At 53.2% G+C, this 14,109-nt stretch overlaps 1 protein-coding gene across 1 annotated transcript in view; it reads left to right on the plus strand.

Moving 5' to 3' along the window:
- Nucleotides 1–14,109, plus strand: part of LOC132081062 (syntaxin-binding protein 4-like) — a 48,527-nt gene that overhangs the window by 13,897 nt on the left and 20,521 nt on the right. The window contains exons 3-6 of the mRNA XM_059484569.1: nucleotides 3,598–3,693; nucleotides 4,473–4,542; nucleotides 5,513–5,587; nucleotides 13,747–13,832. Coding sequence (XP_059340552.1) covers nucleotides 3,598–3,693; nucleotides 4,473–4,542; nucleotides 5,513–5,587; nucleotides 13,747–13,832 — 327 coding nt within the window. The remainder of the gene's footprint in view (nucleotides 1–3,597; nucleotides 3,694–4,472; nucleotides 4,543–5,512; nucleotides 5,588–13,746; nucleotides 13,833–14,109) is intronic.

Below are 14,109 nucleotides of genomic sequence, written 5' to 3' on the forward strand. Positions count from 1 at the left end.
AAATTATCATCCCAGGAATGCTGCCACCACAGTCCTGGATGGTCCAGGTTTGCTGCCATCCATCAGCTGCTGTCCCCTGGAGTGATCTGAGCCCTGGAAAGGCTGAGCCCTCCCTCCTCCTCCTCTTCCTCCTATTCCTCCTCCTCCTCCCTGCCCCACTGGGACTCTCCAGTGGATTTGGGGGGCAGGACTGGCACCCAGAGCAGCTTCTTGGTGAGGTGATGGGTGTGAGCAGTGGGCAGAGCTCAGCAGCCTCCAGCTGCTTTCCCAACAAGAGAGTTAAAACTGAGGGATTTTTCCTCCCACACCCAAGTTTGAGTGTGTCTGGAGCAATACTGTGAGTAATCAGTGATTTTAATAACAAGATCGGATTTTCTCCTGACATCGTTGGGGATAAAGGAGGATTTGGGATACCTCAGCTATATTAAGGCATTATTACAATTGATTTGCAGACACAAAAGGGAAATGAGTCATTATTGATTTGATACCAGCACACACTGGGCTGCTGGGGGATGCTGTGGCTGGGCCTCTGCAAGGTGCAGATTTTTATATTATTTGTCTGATGTGCTTCATCATTCCTAATTCCTTTGTGGTAGGAGTGAAGAAAGATGTGGGATGTGTTCCTCAGTCATGTCCAGCCTTGGGCTGGACTTCAGGCTCTGCTCCATCCAGGAAACTGATGGACTTTGCCTCTGCAGACCCCTAATGTTTTCCCAGGCCCATCCCTGGGGTGCCCCTGTTCCCTGGGGTGTCTGCACAGCCCAGCCGAGATCCCCTGGCTCCACAGGGAGCACAGGAATGTACTGCTCAGCATCCCTGGCCATGGGCAGGTTTTATCTTTCATGGCAGCAACATCTCCTCCCTACTTTTGTGCCCAGTGCTTGACCTGACCCACAGCTTGGTGAGGCTCGTGCTGCTTATAGATACTTTTATGGAACAATATTTCAAATTTGAGTGAAGTTCTTTTACAAATCACTATAAATTATAAAATATTATAAATATAAATTATAATAGATAATGATACAATATATAGTATAATTTATAATATATAAAATAATATATAATGTATATTATATATAATATAGATATTATATATTACATATTATATCTTATATATATAAAATAAATAGAAAATATTATAGAAAATATAGAAAATATAGAAATAAATGATAAAATAATATCTATATAATATTTTATATTTTATATTTTATATTTTATACTATAAATTAGAAAATATCAGTGCCCATTCCTGACGTGTTCTGCTGTGAGTTCCCTGTGAGTTCCAGCAGTAACAACAATTCCAGCTCCTCACAAGGGCCTGCTTAATGCGTTAAGCCTAGGGAATAAACTCCAGCATTCAGACAGGGCCGGGATTTGGAGCTTGGGAAAAGCAGCAATTGGTGCATATAGAAATGTAAATGTATTTATGGGAAATTGTTATAATTTAGTTATTATCTAATCTAATCTGAAGGTGACTTGAGACACAAAGGCTTTCCCTGGAGGCAGATGAAAGCTGTGAGGGGCCTGAGAGCAGAGCTTGGGTTACCAGAGGAAGGGAAGCAGGGATGGGAATGATGCCGTGCCCTGAGAAATCCCCACCCAGGATCCCCCTCTACCTTAGTTTTTAGGGTTCCCAGGTTTTAGGGCAGCAGCTGGGCCTTGTCCCTACAGCCCAGGACTGTGCAGGGCTCAGAGTTGGGGCAGGGCTGGCCTGGGCCTGGCTCGGTGGCACTGCCTGTCCCCAGCCTGTCCCCAGCCTGTCCCCAGCCTGTCCCCCTCAGCCAAACGCCCGACCCATGGCTCTGGGCACAGATTTGTTAATTAAAGCCAGGCTTTTTAATCCTTCTGTCCACAGCCTGGATCTTCCAAGTAGGACTTAATGAGCCCTGGATAAATAAATAAGTCTCTTGGACCTTTTCCTGCCAGCCAGCTCAGGGTGAGCACAGGGACAGGCCCTGTGGCTCTGAGGGGGCTCTGAGGGGGATCTGAGGGGGCTCTGAGTGGGCTCTGAGGTGGCTCTGAGGGGCTCTGAGGGGGCTCTGAGGGGCTCTGAGGGGCTCTGAGGTGGCTCTGAGGTGGCTCTGAGGGGGCTCTGAGGGGCTCTGAGGGGGCTCTGAGGTGGCTCTGAGGTGGCTCTGAGGTGGCTCTGAGGGGCTCTGAGGGGCTCTGAGGGGGCTCTGAGGTGGCTCTGAGGTGGCTCTGAGGGGGCTCTGAGGGGGCTCTGAGGTGGCTCTGAGGGGCTCTGAGGTGGCTCTGAGGGGGCTCTGAGGGGGCCCTAGGTGGCTCTGAGGGGGCTCTGAGGTGGCTCTGAGTGGCTCTGAGGGGGCTCTGAGGTGGCTCTGAGGGGCTCTGAGGTGGCTCTGAGGGGCTCTGAGGGGCTCTGAGGTGGCTCTGAGGTGGCTCTGAGGGGGCTCTGAGGGGCTCTGAGGGGCTCTGAGGTGGCTCTGAGGTGGCTCTGAGGGGGCTCTGAGGTGGCTCTGAGGTGGCTCTGAGGTGGCTCTGAGGGGCTCTGAGGTGGCTCTGAGGGGCTCTGAGGGGCTCTGAGGTGGCTCTGAGGTGGCTCTGAGGGGGCTCTGAGGGGCTCTGAGGGGCTCTGAGGTGGCTCTGAGGTGGCTCTGAGGGGGCTCTGAGGTGGCTCTGAGGGGCTCTGAGGTGGCTCTGAGGTGGCTCTGAGGGGCTCTGAGGTGGCTCTGAGGGGGCTCTGAGGTGGCTCTGAGGGGCTCTGAGGTGGCTCTGAGTGGGCTCTGAGGGGACTCTGAGGGGACTCTGAGGAGCAGGACCCCGTGCCAAGGTGCTGCAGGGCACCCAGGGGTGTCACACATGGAGATGGGGTCACCCCCCTGCTCCTGCCCCAGCTGCTGCCCCAGGCCCAGCTCTGACACTCCTGGGGTGGCTCTGCCATCGTGTCAGGGCTGAGGAGCTGCTGGAGCTGCCAGGGAGCAGAGATGTCCCCAGCCCCTGGGGGGTGTCCAGGTGTGACCAGGGAAGGAATCTCCAGTGGGAAACGCCACCAGGAATGATTTATTTGATCTGCAGCAGGAGCAGATCCTTTCCCATCAGGGATGAACTTGGAGCTGCTGGAGAGAGTCCAGGGGAGCCCATGGAGATCCCCAAGGATGGAGCCAGGCTGGCAGAGCTGGGGATGCTCACCTGGAGAGGAGAAGCTCCAGGGACACCTCAGAGCCCCTGCCAGGGCCTGAAGGGGCTCCAGGAGAGCTGCAGAGGGACTGGGGACAAGGGATGGAGGGACAGGACACAAGGAATGGCTCCCACTGCCAGAGGGCAGGGATGGATGGGATATTGGGAATGAGGAATTGTTCCCTGGCAGGGTGGGCAGATCCTGGCACAGGGTGCCCAGAGCAGCTGTGGCTGCCCCTGGATCCCTGGCAGTGCCCAAGGCCAGGCTGGGCAGGGCTGGGAACAGCCTGGGATGGTGGAATGCCCATTGGAATGGCACTGGATGGGCTTTCAGGTCCCTTCCAACCCAAACCATTCCATGATTCCATGAATTTAGGGTTAGGGCTGCACCCCTCAGGCATGGCCTGTGCCAGCTCTGGTTCTCCTGCCTTTGTGCCACGGGCTGTGCTCTTCCTGCAGGCATCAAGGTCATCGGTGGCATCAAGGAGCTCACTGGAGAAGAATATGGAGTTTATGTCAAGAGGATCCTTCCAGGGGGTGTTGCTTATGCAGATGGTGAGTGGAACACAGGGCAGGGTGCCATGAGGTCTGAGAACAGCCCAGACTGAGGGCATTTATTCCACACATTTGTGTAATCCCTTCTTAGATATTTTGGGTGCTTGCTTGGAGATTTTCCAGTGGTTGAGGGGTATTTTTTTAGTGTGGCAGCAGCCTTGGACTGGCTCCTCAGCATCTGTTCTATTGCTTTGTGTGTGTAGAGCCTGACCCATCTCTGCCACACAAGAATTTTCCTGTCCCTTCCCACCTCTCTGTGGCCCCAAAATGAGCAGAGATCCTTTAGCAAACTCAGCTCTGCTCTGATTCACTGATTTCATTCTGAATATGTTCAACTAAGTAGCTATTAGGGGTCTGCATAGCTCCCCTTTTACAACTTCAGCTAAAAGCTATCTTTTTTTCCCCAGCTGACATAATTTTTCATCCAATAAAGGAAAATAAATCCAGAACAGGTGGAAATGCCTCTCATGGTTTTCTACCTGACCTCGAACTGAACTGCTTGACCTCAAAGTGAATTAAGCAAAAGCTTTATTGCAGTTTTCAGCATTTACTTTTGCAACTTCCTAGAGCAGAGGAAGTGCTGAGACCTTGGCACGGGCTGTTCTGGGAGGTTGCAGAAATTCATTTATGGACATCTGGAAAAACAGGTTGGATGAGCATCTCAGGAACAGCCCATGCATTTTTCATCCTGTCTCTGGGCACAGGGGGAATGGCCAGCCTCTCCCAGTCGCTTCCAGCTGTATTTTCCACAGTTTCTATCCATTAGTTTTCTTTTCTAGGCCGCCTGCAGCCAGGGGACCAGATCCTGGAGGTCAATGGAGAGTCCCTAATTGGGGTTACCAGTGAAAGGTACCATGTCCAAATGGAAATGTCCCATTCCTGTTGCTTTTGTGGGATTCTGTGAAGTGGCTCAGGCTGTGGGTTTTGTGGGGGACACCAGGGCATCATCCTGGGTGCTGTTCCCAAGAGCCAGCTTGGAGATGATCAGACAGAAAGATTCAGTATAAAAATAAACCAGAGAGCCCAAATTGTATCAGAGCTGCTCAGACATCTCCCCAAAAGCTGGGTTTGAAACAGCTCCTGTCACCTCCACTCCATCTGCTGCAGCTCCCAGCACGTCCTGCAGCTCCCAGCACAGGAGATGAGCTGAGCCTGAGCCTGACAGTGCATCTCCAGCTCCTTCTGGAGCCACGACCCAGCCCCTCAGCTCCCACCAGAAGAATCATTCACAGCTCCACAGGAACACCAGCATTTTGGGGCTCTCCTTTGCCATGAAACATTGTGCTGTCCTATTGCCTGCCCTGCATTCCTGCACCAGAGGCTGGATGGGGAGCAGAATGAGGAGCCAAAGCCCCAGAGCTGCTGGGCCTGGTGCTGTCCATGAGAAATCTCTGTGGCTGTGGGAGGCTGTGCCTGCTCCCACAGCTGCCCTGGCTGCCAGGGGTACGTGAATTTTGTCCCAGAAATGGCTGTCCCTGGGATGGAAGCCTCCCCAGGCTGGGAATTACAGAATCCTGGAATGGTGTGGGTTCAGAAGGATCTTAAAGAGCACCTCGTTCCAGCCCCTGCCATGGGCTGTGCAGGGGGATTTGCTCTGGTGTCTGCTGGGTTTTGCTGTCAGGGACTTCTCACTTCCTGCAGAAGTGGGAAACCAGGGTATTGCTGGGCTGCCCTCGGCCTCGCTGCCAGGGCAGGGAATGGGGCATGCAGCCAAAGCTCAGCTGCTGGCAGGGCTTGCCCAGGGCAGGGGGCTGTGCCAGCTGTGGGGTGAGCAGGGTGAGGCCAGGGGAGCTGGGACTGACCTGTCCCTGTGTTCCAGGGCCGTGGACATCCTGAGGACGGCGTCGGCCACCAGCCACATGCGGCTCCTGATCGCCCGCGATGACGACGCCAGGTCAGGGGACACGGGGAGGGACCTTGGGGCACTCCTGGCACCACAGCTGGACAGTCTTGGGGCAAATGGGGCTCAAATCCCACAGGGAAGGTGGCCAGGGGTCCTTGGTCACTGTGCAGTGGTGGGAATTCAGTGGAGCTGTAGTGGAAGGAAGCAAAGCTTCCCTCGGTGGCTCCCAGCTCCAGCCCTGCCTGGGTGAGGTCCCCATGTCTGTGGGACATTCCAGCACTGAGCAGATTCCCACAGGTCCTTCTCCAGCTAGAGCCAGGGCTGCTCCAGACTTGGCTGCAGGGTGGCACAGCTCCCTCATCTCTGCTCTGTGGTGTTTCAGCACATCCTGCACAGAACTCTGGATGTAGGGACAGCAGGATCTTCCCTTTCCTTTCTGGGAACACGGGGAAGGATTTTTCTGCTCTCCACTTTTTTTTCCCCACTTAGTTTTGTCTTTTATTGATGCCCTGCTATCTTTTAAGTCTGTCCTTGAGCATGGGTGAGCATCTGGCATGTATCAGACACATTGAGTTAAGGTCTTCCTTTCCCAGAGCTTTCCTCCTTCTCAGGGAGGATGAGAAGTTTCTCCCTAAACCTGTCCCTTTGTTGCTCCCTGGAAAACCTTGCTGTCTCAGAGGGTTTGGCAGGAGAAGGGAAGAGCTCAGTCTTGTCTTGACTGGGTTAAAGCTGTGTGGGACAATGATGAGAGAGGGCAGAGCTGTGGGACCCCAGGCATGGGTTAGTGGAGTCTTTGCTGATATCCCACAGGAGATCTGGCACAGTGTGCTGGCACAGCCTCTCCCTTGACAGGAGCAGGGGCAGCTGAGGTGCTGAAGAAGCAGAATAATGAGGGTGGGATGTGGCAGAGGGAGGCTGTGGGCAGGCTGTGCTCTGCCTCAGGTCAGTCCCTGCTGAGCACACCTGGATCCCGTTAGTGTGGAGATGATGGATGATTAATGATGGCTGCATTCCTTATCCATCAGCTGCTGTGCAGCCTTCCTGCCTTGGCACAGCAGTGAGAGTGCCCTAATGACAGGCGTGAGACCAATTCTGACACAGCCATACACTGCTGGGAGAATTATTTGCTATTAATGACAGGCTGCTTTTAGCCACCCTCTTCCAGGGGAAATGCCATCTCCTGTTATTACACTGAGTGCAAGTCCTTCAGCAGCTCTGAGGAGGTGCTGGGTGAAGCCAGTAGGTCAGCAGGGATGCTCTGCTCCAGTGTGGATGCTCAGGATGCAGCTGTGAGTCACAGCAGTCCCCTTGGTGGGGCAGAGTGCCAGGGGGCATCTCACACTCTCCCAGCAGGAGAGATGGGATCCCTGTGCTCTGACACACTCGATTTCTCAGCCCCCAGGTGAGGTTTTCTGCCTCCACGGTGCTCTGTTCCCAGATGTTCCGCAGCTCCAGCATCCCCAATTGCAGCAGATGTTCCTGCAGCGCTCCTGGGCCGGGCGTGGCCCCGGCTCCCCCCCCCCCACCCCCGAGCACTGCGGGGAGCTGGGGCAGGGCAATGGAACTTCAAGCGATTTATTTGGCCTCGTTCACTGTTTGTTATCTGTTAAATCTGCAAAAGGTTAGCCAGAGGCAGAGGGGAGAAGTAATCAGTTTATTTTTTCCTTTTTCCAAAAGATTTGCAGAGATTTCACTTACATAATCACCTCGCAAACTGTTTAATACACGAATACATATCTCCAGGATTAAGAGCTGGGGGAACACGGGGAAGGATTTTTCCACTCTCCACTTTTTTTTTTCTCACTTAGTTCTGCCTTTCATTGATGCCCTGCTATCTTTTAAGTCTGTCCTTGAGCAGGGTGATCGATGGAAAGGGGGGTGATGCCCGGGGAGGTGCTATGCCATGAGCTCTGGGCACCTTCTCCCCTTCCCCCTGCCCAGCAAAGCATCCCATGAGACCTGAAAGCTGAGGAGGACACAGGGCAGAGAAAATTCAGTTTATTTTCAGATCCTTCCTCACCCAGAGCTCTCAAAGGAGGAGGGAACATCATGGCTCTGGGTTTGGATCCAACCCTCCTGCCAATTTTCCCAATGACTCAGCTGAGTAGCATTTTGTTGTGGTTGCCCTTGGGTGAATTTGAGTCATAAACGCTATTATTTGTCTCTGGAGTTAATTATAGGCCCAAATTACCTGTGCTTTTCATGGAACTCAGTCTCTGGCATGTATCAGATGCATGTTTGGGGCCTGTCGCATCAGCTGGGCTGCAGAGAGCAGCAGTAATGCCAGGGCTTGAAGCAGAGGATTCAGATTTGGAGCTGGACTCACCAGGTTTAGGTGATGCTTAAATCTGATTTTCGTCTGTGCTCACCTTCATCTAATGAGGATAATTTTATTGCATAGTCATAATTATTGTTTATTCATTCTCAGCCTGAAAGTCACAATAGTTCCTTGTTTCTCTGCCTTGCACAGATATGGGCCTGGTCTGTCAGGTTTATCACTGGGAGGAGCCAGGTTGTGCTGCACCTCTGGGTCCTGGCAGGATGAAATATTAAATTAATTGTGTTTCCACATGAGATGCGTCCCCAGCATGCCAGGAGCAGGGGCTGGTGGGGTAGCAGGGCTCACACAGCCAGCAGGAAGGAAAGGCTGCTCCTCTGTGAGTGCCCTGCAGTGTGGAGCAGGGTCAGACTCACAGCATCTCTGAGGGTGGAAAGGATCTTTGAGCCCAACCTCTGACTGCTCTCCCAGCTCAGAGTGCCATGTCCAGCTGTTCCTTGGACACCTCCAGGGGTGGGGACATCCCCACTGCCATGGGCAGCCCCTTCTAAGGCCTGACCACTCTTTCCATGAAGAAATTCCTCCTGGTGTCCAACCTGCCCCCCCATGGCACAGCTTGGGGCCATTTCCCCTTGTCCTGTCCCTGTTCCCTGGAGCAGAGCCCAACCCTTACCTGGCTGTCCCCTCCTGTCAGGAGCTGTGCAGAGCCACAAGGTCCCCCCTGAGCCTCCTTTTCTCCAGGCTGAGCCCCTTCCCAGCTCCCTCAGCCCCTCCTGCTGGTCCAGCCCCTCCCCAGCTCTGTTCCCCTCTCTCTGGACCCCTCCAGCCCCTCAGTGTCTGCCTTGTGAGGGGCCCAGAACTGCCCCCAGGCCCAGGTACAGAATCAGCTCCCAGGTCACTGTGCCCACCCTGTTTCTCCCAGCAGAGGGGCTGTGACAGGAGCTGGTGCCTGGTGTAGATGCAGGATGGTCCCTCCTGCCCTGCCAGCCCTGCCTGTGACAGTGACAGCCCAGCCCATGGCTCTGCTGTGCTGAGCATTCAGTGCTAAGCTGGCAGGGAGGGCTGGGGCTGGCTGCAGCAAGCCTGGGTGTGCCAGGGACAAGGGCTGGGCTTTGGGACAAGCTGCCAACCTCTCCCAGAGCTGTGAGCTGCACCTGGGCCTGGCACTGCTTCCATCCCACCACAGAGAGGGAAGGCATTGAATGGTTTGGGTTGGAGGGGGTCTCAAATCTCATCCCATCCCACCCCTGCCATGGCAGGGACACCTCCCACTGTCCCAGGCTGCTCCCAGCCCTGCCCAGCCTGGCCTTGGGCACTACCAGGGATCCAGGGGCAGCCACAGCTGCTCTGGGCACCCTGTGCCAGGGCCTGCCCACCCTCCCAGGGAACAATTCCTCATTCCCAATATCCCATCCCTGCCCTCTGGCAGTGGGAGCCATTCCCTGTGTCCTGTCCCTCCATCCCTTGTCCCCAGCCCCTCTCCAGCTCTCCTGGAGCCCCTTTAGGCCCTGGCAGGGGCTCTGAGGTGTCCCTGGAGCTTCTCCTCTCCAGGTGAGCACCCCCAGCTCTGCCAGCCTGGCTCCAGAGGGGGTCCAGCCCTTGGGGTGTCTCCATGGGCTCCCCTGGACTCTCTCCAGCAGCTCCAGGTCCTGCTGCTGTTGGCCCCAGGGCTGAGCCAGCTCTGCAGGTGGGGTCTCACCTGAGGGGCAGAATCCCCCCCTCCTGCTGCCCATAGCAGGGCTCAGCCCAGCACAGGGGGCTCTCTGGGTGCTCCCAGCCAGGGCAGGTCCAGCTCTCACCCCCCAACAGCCCAAATCCTTCCCCAGGGCTGCTTTTGGTTCCTTCTCTACCCATCCTGGACTGGGGCTTGGAACTGCCCTGACCCAGGCACTTGGCCTTGTTGTGCTTTATGAGTTTTGCACAGGTTGTGCTTTATGAGTTTTGCTTTATGAGTTTTGAGGGTTCCCCCTCTCCAGGCTGCCCAGGTCCCTCTGGATGCCCCATCCCTCCCCTGCAGGGTGTGACCTCCCCACAGAGCTGGGTGTCAGCTCCAGGCTGGCTGGGGGTGCCCTCATTCCAGTGCAGCTGTGTGAGAAAACCTGCCTTTGTGACGCTTTTGGAGTGCTCTGGGTTCATGGCTCCCACTCACCTGCAGGTTTTTTTTTGTTTTTTTTTTTGTTTTTTTTTTTTTTTTTTTTTTTGAGACAAACCAGTAATTTCTGATGTCACAGGCTCCACTTTCTCTCCCAGCTGTGGGGCAGAGCTGAGGTTTCCAGACGCTGTGTAACCTTTGATGTAGGATTCACCCTTTGTTCTTCCAGGAACAAAAGGGCAGCACAAAGAGGCATTATGAGATAAAATAACAATTTTCTGTGGGGAGATTGACCCCCTGCTGCTTAATCTGCAGCAAAGTCATCCTGGAGCTGGCTGATGCTGCAGACCCCCCATCCCACCCTGGGGCTGGCTGAGGCTCTGCAGGGCCAAGCTCCATTGCAAGCATCCCTCAGACCTCAAATGTTTGCATTCTAATGAAAAAAAAACTGGAGAAGGGCTTGTTAAAATGAACTTTCCACCTCATACAACGCCACGGTTGTTGTTTTTTAATCAAGCTGGGCATTTTAGTCCTGCAGGCACCTGACAATTCACAATGTTTTAGTAAGGGTCAAATTTTAAATATTAAAGACATCTTCTGAAGCTTCTTGGTGTCTGAAAGCACAAAGCAAGGCCTGCTGGCATTCCTTCAGTGTGCTCCTTCATTAATCTGCAATGTTTGGGCATTGTCTGCCCTGTCCAGCTCCTCCAAACACAGCACTGAGCACAAAATTAATTCCCATGAGACTGGCACCAGAAAGTGCTTTACTTTCTGCTGGGATAAATAAATGTGTGCCTCAAGTTAGTCATGTGTTTGTGTCCCTGGTGGAACTGGGGCTGGCAGGAGTGACCAACAAAGCAGGAGCTGGGACGGTGGCATTTGGTCACATTGTCCCTGGGCTGGACCCAGCCTCACAGCTCATTCAGGCTCCTGAGAAAATAATGATAAACCTCCTTTGTGGATGAATTTCAGGACACAAAATAAACAACAACAAGGAGTGCTGAGCCCGTGCATGTGCTCACTTATGACAGAGTTTGGCAGCACGGGTTGGTGACGGGCTTTGCAGGGTCACAGAGCTGCTGCACCAGTTGCATTTGCATTGACTAAGAGTATTTCAGCCATTGTTTGGCGTTTATAGCCTCCTCTGTGCTCTGCTGGATTATTATCTGAGGAAAATGGAACAATAGATGACCACAGAAATACCCAGCCCAAAACAAAGCCTGAGTGCTGGTGGCTTGGTAACCACTGGGAATAATGTGTGAGATTGCAGCGCGTTGGACCTGCCCCTGCAGGGGTCAGGGAGGGTAAGGCCATGGCTGTGTGAGCTGCCAGTGAAACTGGTATGAATCAGCTGCAAAAACACAGAGGCTGTGCTGGGAAACTGGAATCATTCTGCTGAGATCCACCCGAGGCTCAGCTCAGGGATCAGCAAAGCAGGGGCTGCCTTGTCCTTGTGCTTCCCCAGAGCTTGTGGAAGCGTTTAGGTTGGAAAACCCTCTGAGACCCTCGAGTCCAACCCTTAACCCACCACTGCCAAGGCCACTGTTAAACCATGTCCTCAAGTGTCACATCCACATGGTTTTTGAACGCTTCTAGAGGTTCCACCACTTCCCTGGGCAGCCTGTTCCAGTGCCTGACATCCTTTCAGTGGAGAAATTTTCCTAATAATTCACTTATTTTGGTGCCTTACATTATGAAACTGCCTTCTCCTCATGCACAGTAAGTGCAGATCACACAGGGCTGGCCCCACACAGCTGTCCCTTGATGGGCCACCAAAAATGCCTGCCACTGTCTGAGGGGTAGATCCAATAAGGAATTCCAGTGCTTGGAGAATGGCTTTGATCATCCTCTTGTCCTCCCTACTGTTTTATCACCACCATGACTGGGAGGTCACAGCATCTTCTGGGTGTCCTGATGGCATCTTGGCTGTTCCTGGGAAGTTTGTGCCCAAGAGGTGAAAGCCAAAAATGCTCTGTGGGGTCGTGGGGTTTCTGAACAAAGTCATGGTCTTTTTTAAAGGTCATGGGTTTGGTTGATAAAGACAATAGTATGGATGCAAATATTGGGATTCACCAAGGCATGTCACTGAGCATTGTGTGACACTTGGGTTTTAAATTAGCATTAAATGGAATGAATAAGGCATGAATTTGATGGCAATATTAGATAAGGCATGCGCTGGTCTTTGAATTTTGTTAATGAGCTGGTTGTGACTGGGAAGATGTAAATTACTGAGAGCACTTCCAGCAGGAACCTGAGGAGCTGATGATTCATTCATCATTTAATATTGTTGACTCTAATCTAGCCAATAACACCCCACATCTGTCCTGGTGAGGAACGCAGATGACGCAGCGTCTGCGAGTGTGTCACTGCAGTCTCCTCGCTCAGGGAACTTTGCTGTGGCTGGCTTCCTACAGGTTCACCTCTGGAGCTTGTCTGACTGGCAAGCCTGAGAGGGAGCCACTCATAACCAGGCTTTTCCTGGGGCTATGGCATCAGGAAGGCTCCTTCCCATGGGGATTCCCTCCTGCCTTCAAAGACGACATCTAATGGTGTTGCTGTGGCCACTGAAACAACATTTGCAGGGTCTGTCCCACTGCCTGGATGCTTATTAACTGGCATGTGTAAGAAATTAGTCATCCTTGAGGATCTCTCTGCCAAAAGGTCAGATCCTGCAGGTGAGGTTGGGTTATGAAGGGAGAGAACACCCCCCAGTGCAGGGGGACAACATGAGAGCAGTGTGGCAGGGTTGGATCAGAAGGCTGCTGAACATGAGCACGATGGAGATGTGATTCCTTTCCATGCCTCCTCATCTGAAAGGATGTGAGGGGCTCACAGCAACTCAATGAAAGCTTACAGAAATGAGGCAGGAGCTGGTAGATGAGGACAATGGTGGTTCTTAATGGAGAGGTCATGAAGAAAATCACCTGTGGTGTACAGGGACTTCCAGCTCATCAAGGGCTCAACACACGGTGGTCAAACTCAACCTGGAACAAATCGTCTCGTGCCTGGGCATGGAGATCACTTTCCAGGGGATTTTGGGGATGAGATTACATGCAGGTCTTTGTTGAGGTGTCATGCTCCAAGGGTACAGCTTGTGATGTTTGTGGAGAGCATCATCATGGATGGGTTAGGAAAGTGGGCTGATGCTTCTGCAGGTGCCTCAAAAGCCATCTCCCTCTTTACTCCAGCAAGAGCTACAGGATCTGCCTTCTGTCCAGAAAAAGAGGAGCAAAACCAGAGAATAACCTGTATTTAACTGTCCTAGAAGGAGCCACAAATAGGCCGAGAATTTTTGGGTTTTGTTTGCACAGTTACAGCTCCTTCTGGCAGGGTTTCATTTGTGTGGTGTGTTTGCAAAACTTTTGAGCCTTATAGATGGGGGTGAAAACATTTCCAGGAGGGTCCATGAGGAGGGGTGCAAGGCAGAATGCAAGGCAGGGCTCCAGTGTTCATCTGCCCACTCTCAGGAATGACAGCTCTCAGCACAGAGCCTGTCCATAGAATCATGGGATCATAAAGATTGGAAAAGACCTTTAAGGATACATCCCTTCCTAGCTCCTCTTGTCCTGAACACACTCCAGGGCAGGGAAGGAGCACTCTGGAGCTCTAGCCCATCACAGGAGAGCTGCACTGCCATGAGATTGATTATAGACCTGAAGCCTTGCACAAGCTCTTGAAAGCAGGGTCTTCCCAGGAGGAAGCTTTGTCTGCTCCCACAGCTGGAGAGCACCAGCCCTGCAGCCTTGGTACCCAGTCCCTGCCATCAGGGGCTCTCTGGCCATACAATCATGTGGGGGGAGCTCTGAGCAGCAGCTGACTGCACCATGGTTTTGTTTGCAGGAGAGAGTTCTCTGAGCTGCTGGAGAAGTTTGGCTCCCAGAGCAACACGGGCTCGGCGCGGAGCTCGCCGGTCCTGCACAGCGGCAGTGAGTAGCTCTGCAGGGAACTGAAATCTCCTCTCTCTGCAGAGAGAGTTTCCTTCATCCCAGTGTCATTCTGAAGGAGCTGTGGTTGCATTTGAGGAGGTGTTGGGGTGGAGGTTTGAAGAAGGCTTGTCCTTATTGCAGACCCTTGGTGCATGCCAAGAGCACTGGCCATCCAGTGCTGCCACGGGGTGATCAAGGGAGGCTTGAATTGGATCATAACCACTCCCCTGATCCCCAGATTCTGCCTAACTCGTGTGCTGGGCAGGTGACTCCATCA

This window comes from Ammospiza nelsoni, chromosome 17, assembly GCF_027579445.1.
Source record: "Ammospiza nelsoni isolate bAmmNel1 chromosome 17, bAmmNel1.pri, whole genome shotgun sequence".
NCBI classification, from domain to species: Eukaryota; Metazoa; Chordata; class Aves; order Passeriformes; family Passerellidae; genus Ammospiza; species Ammospiza nelsoni.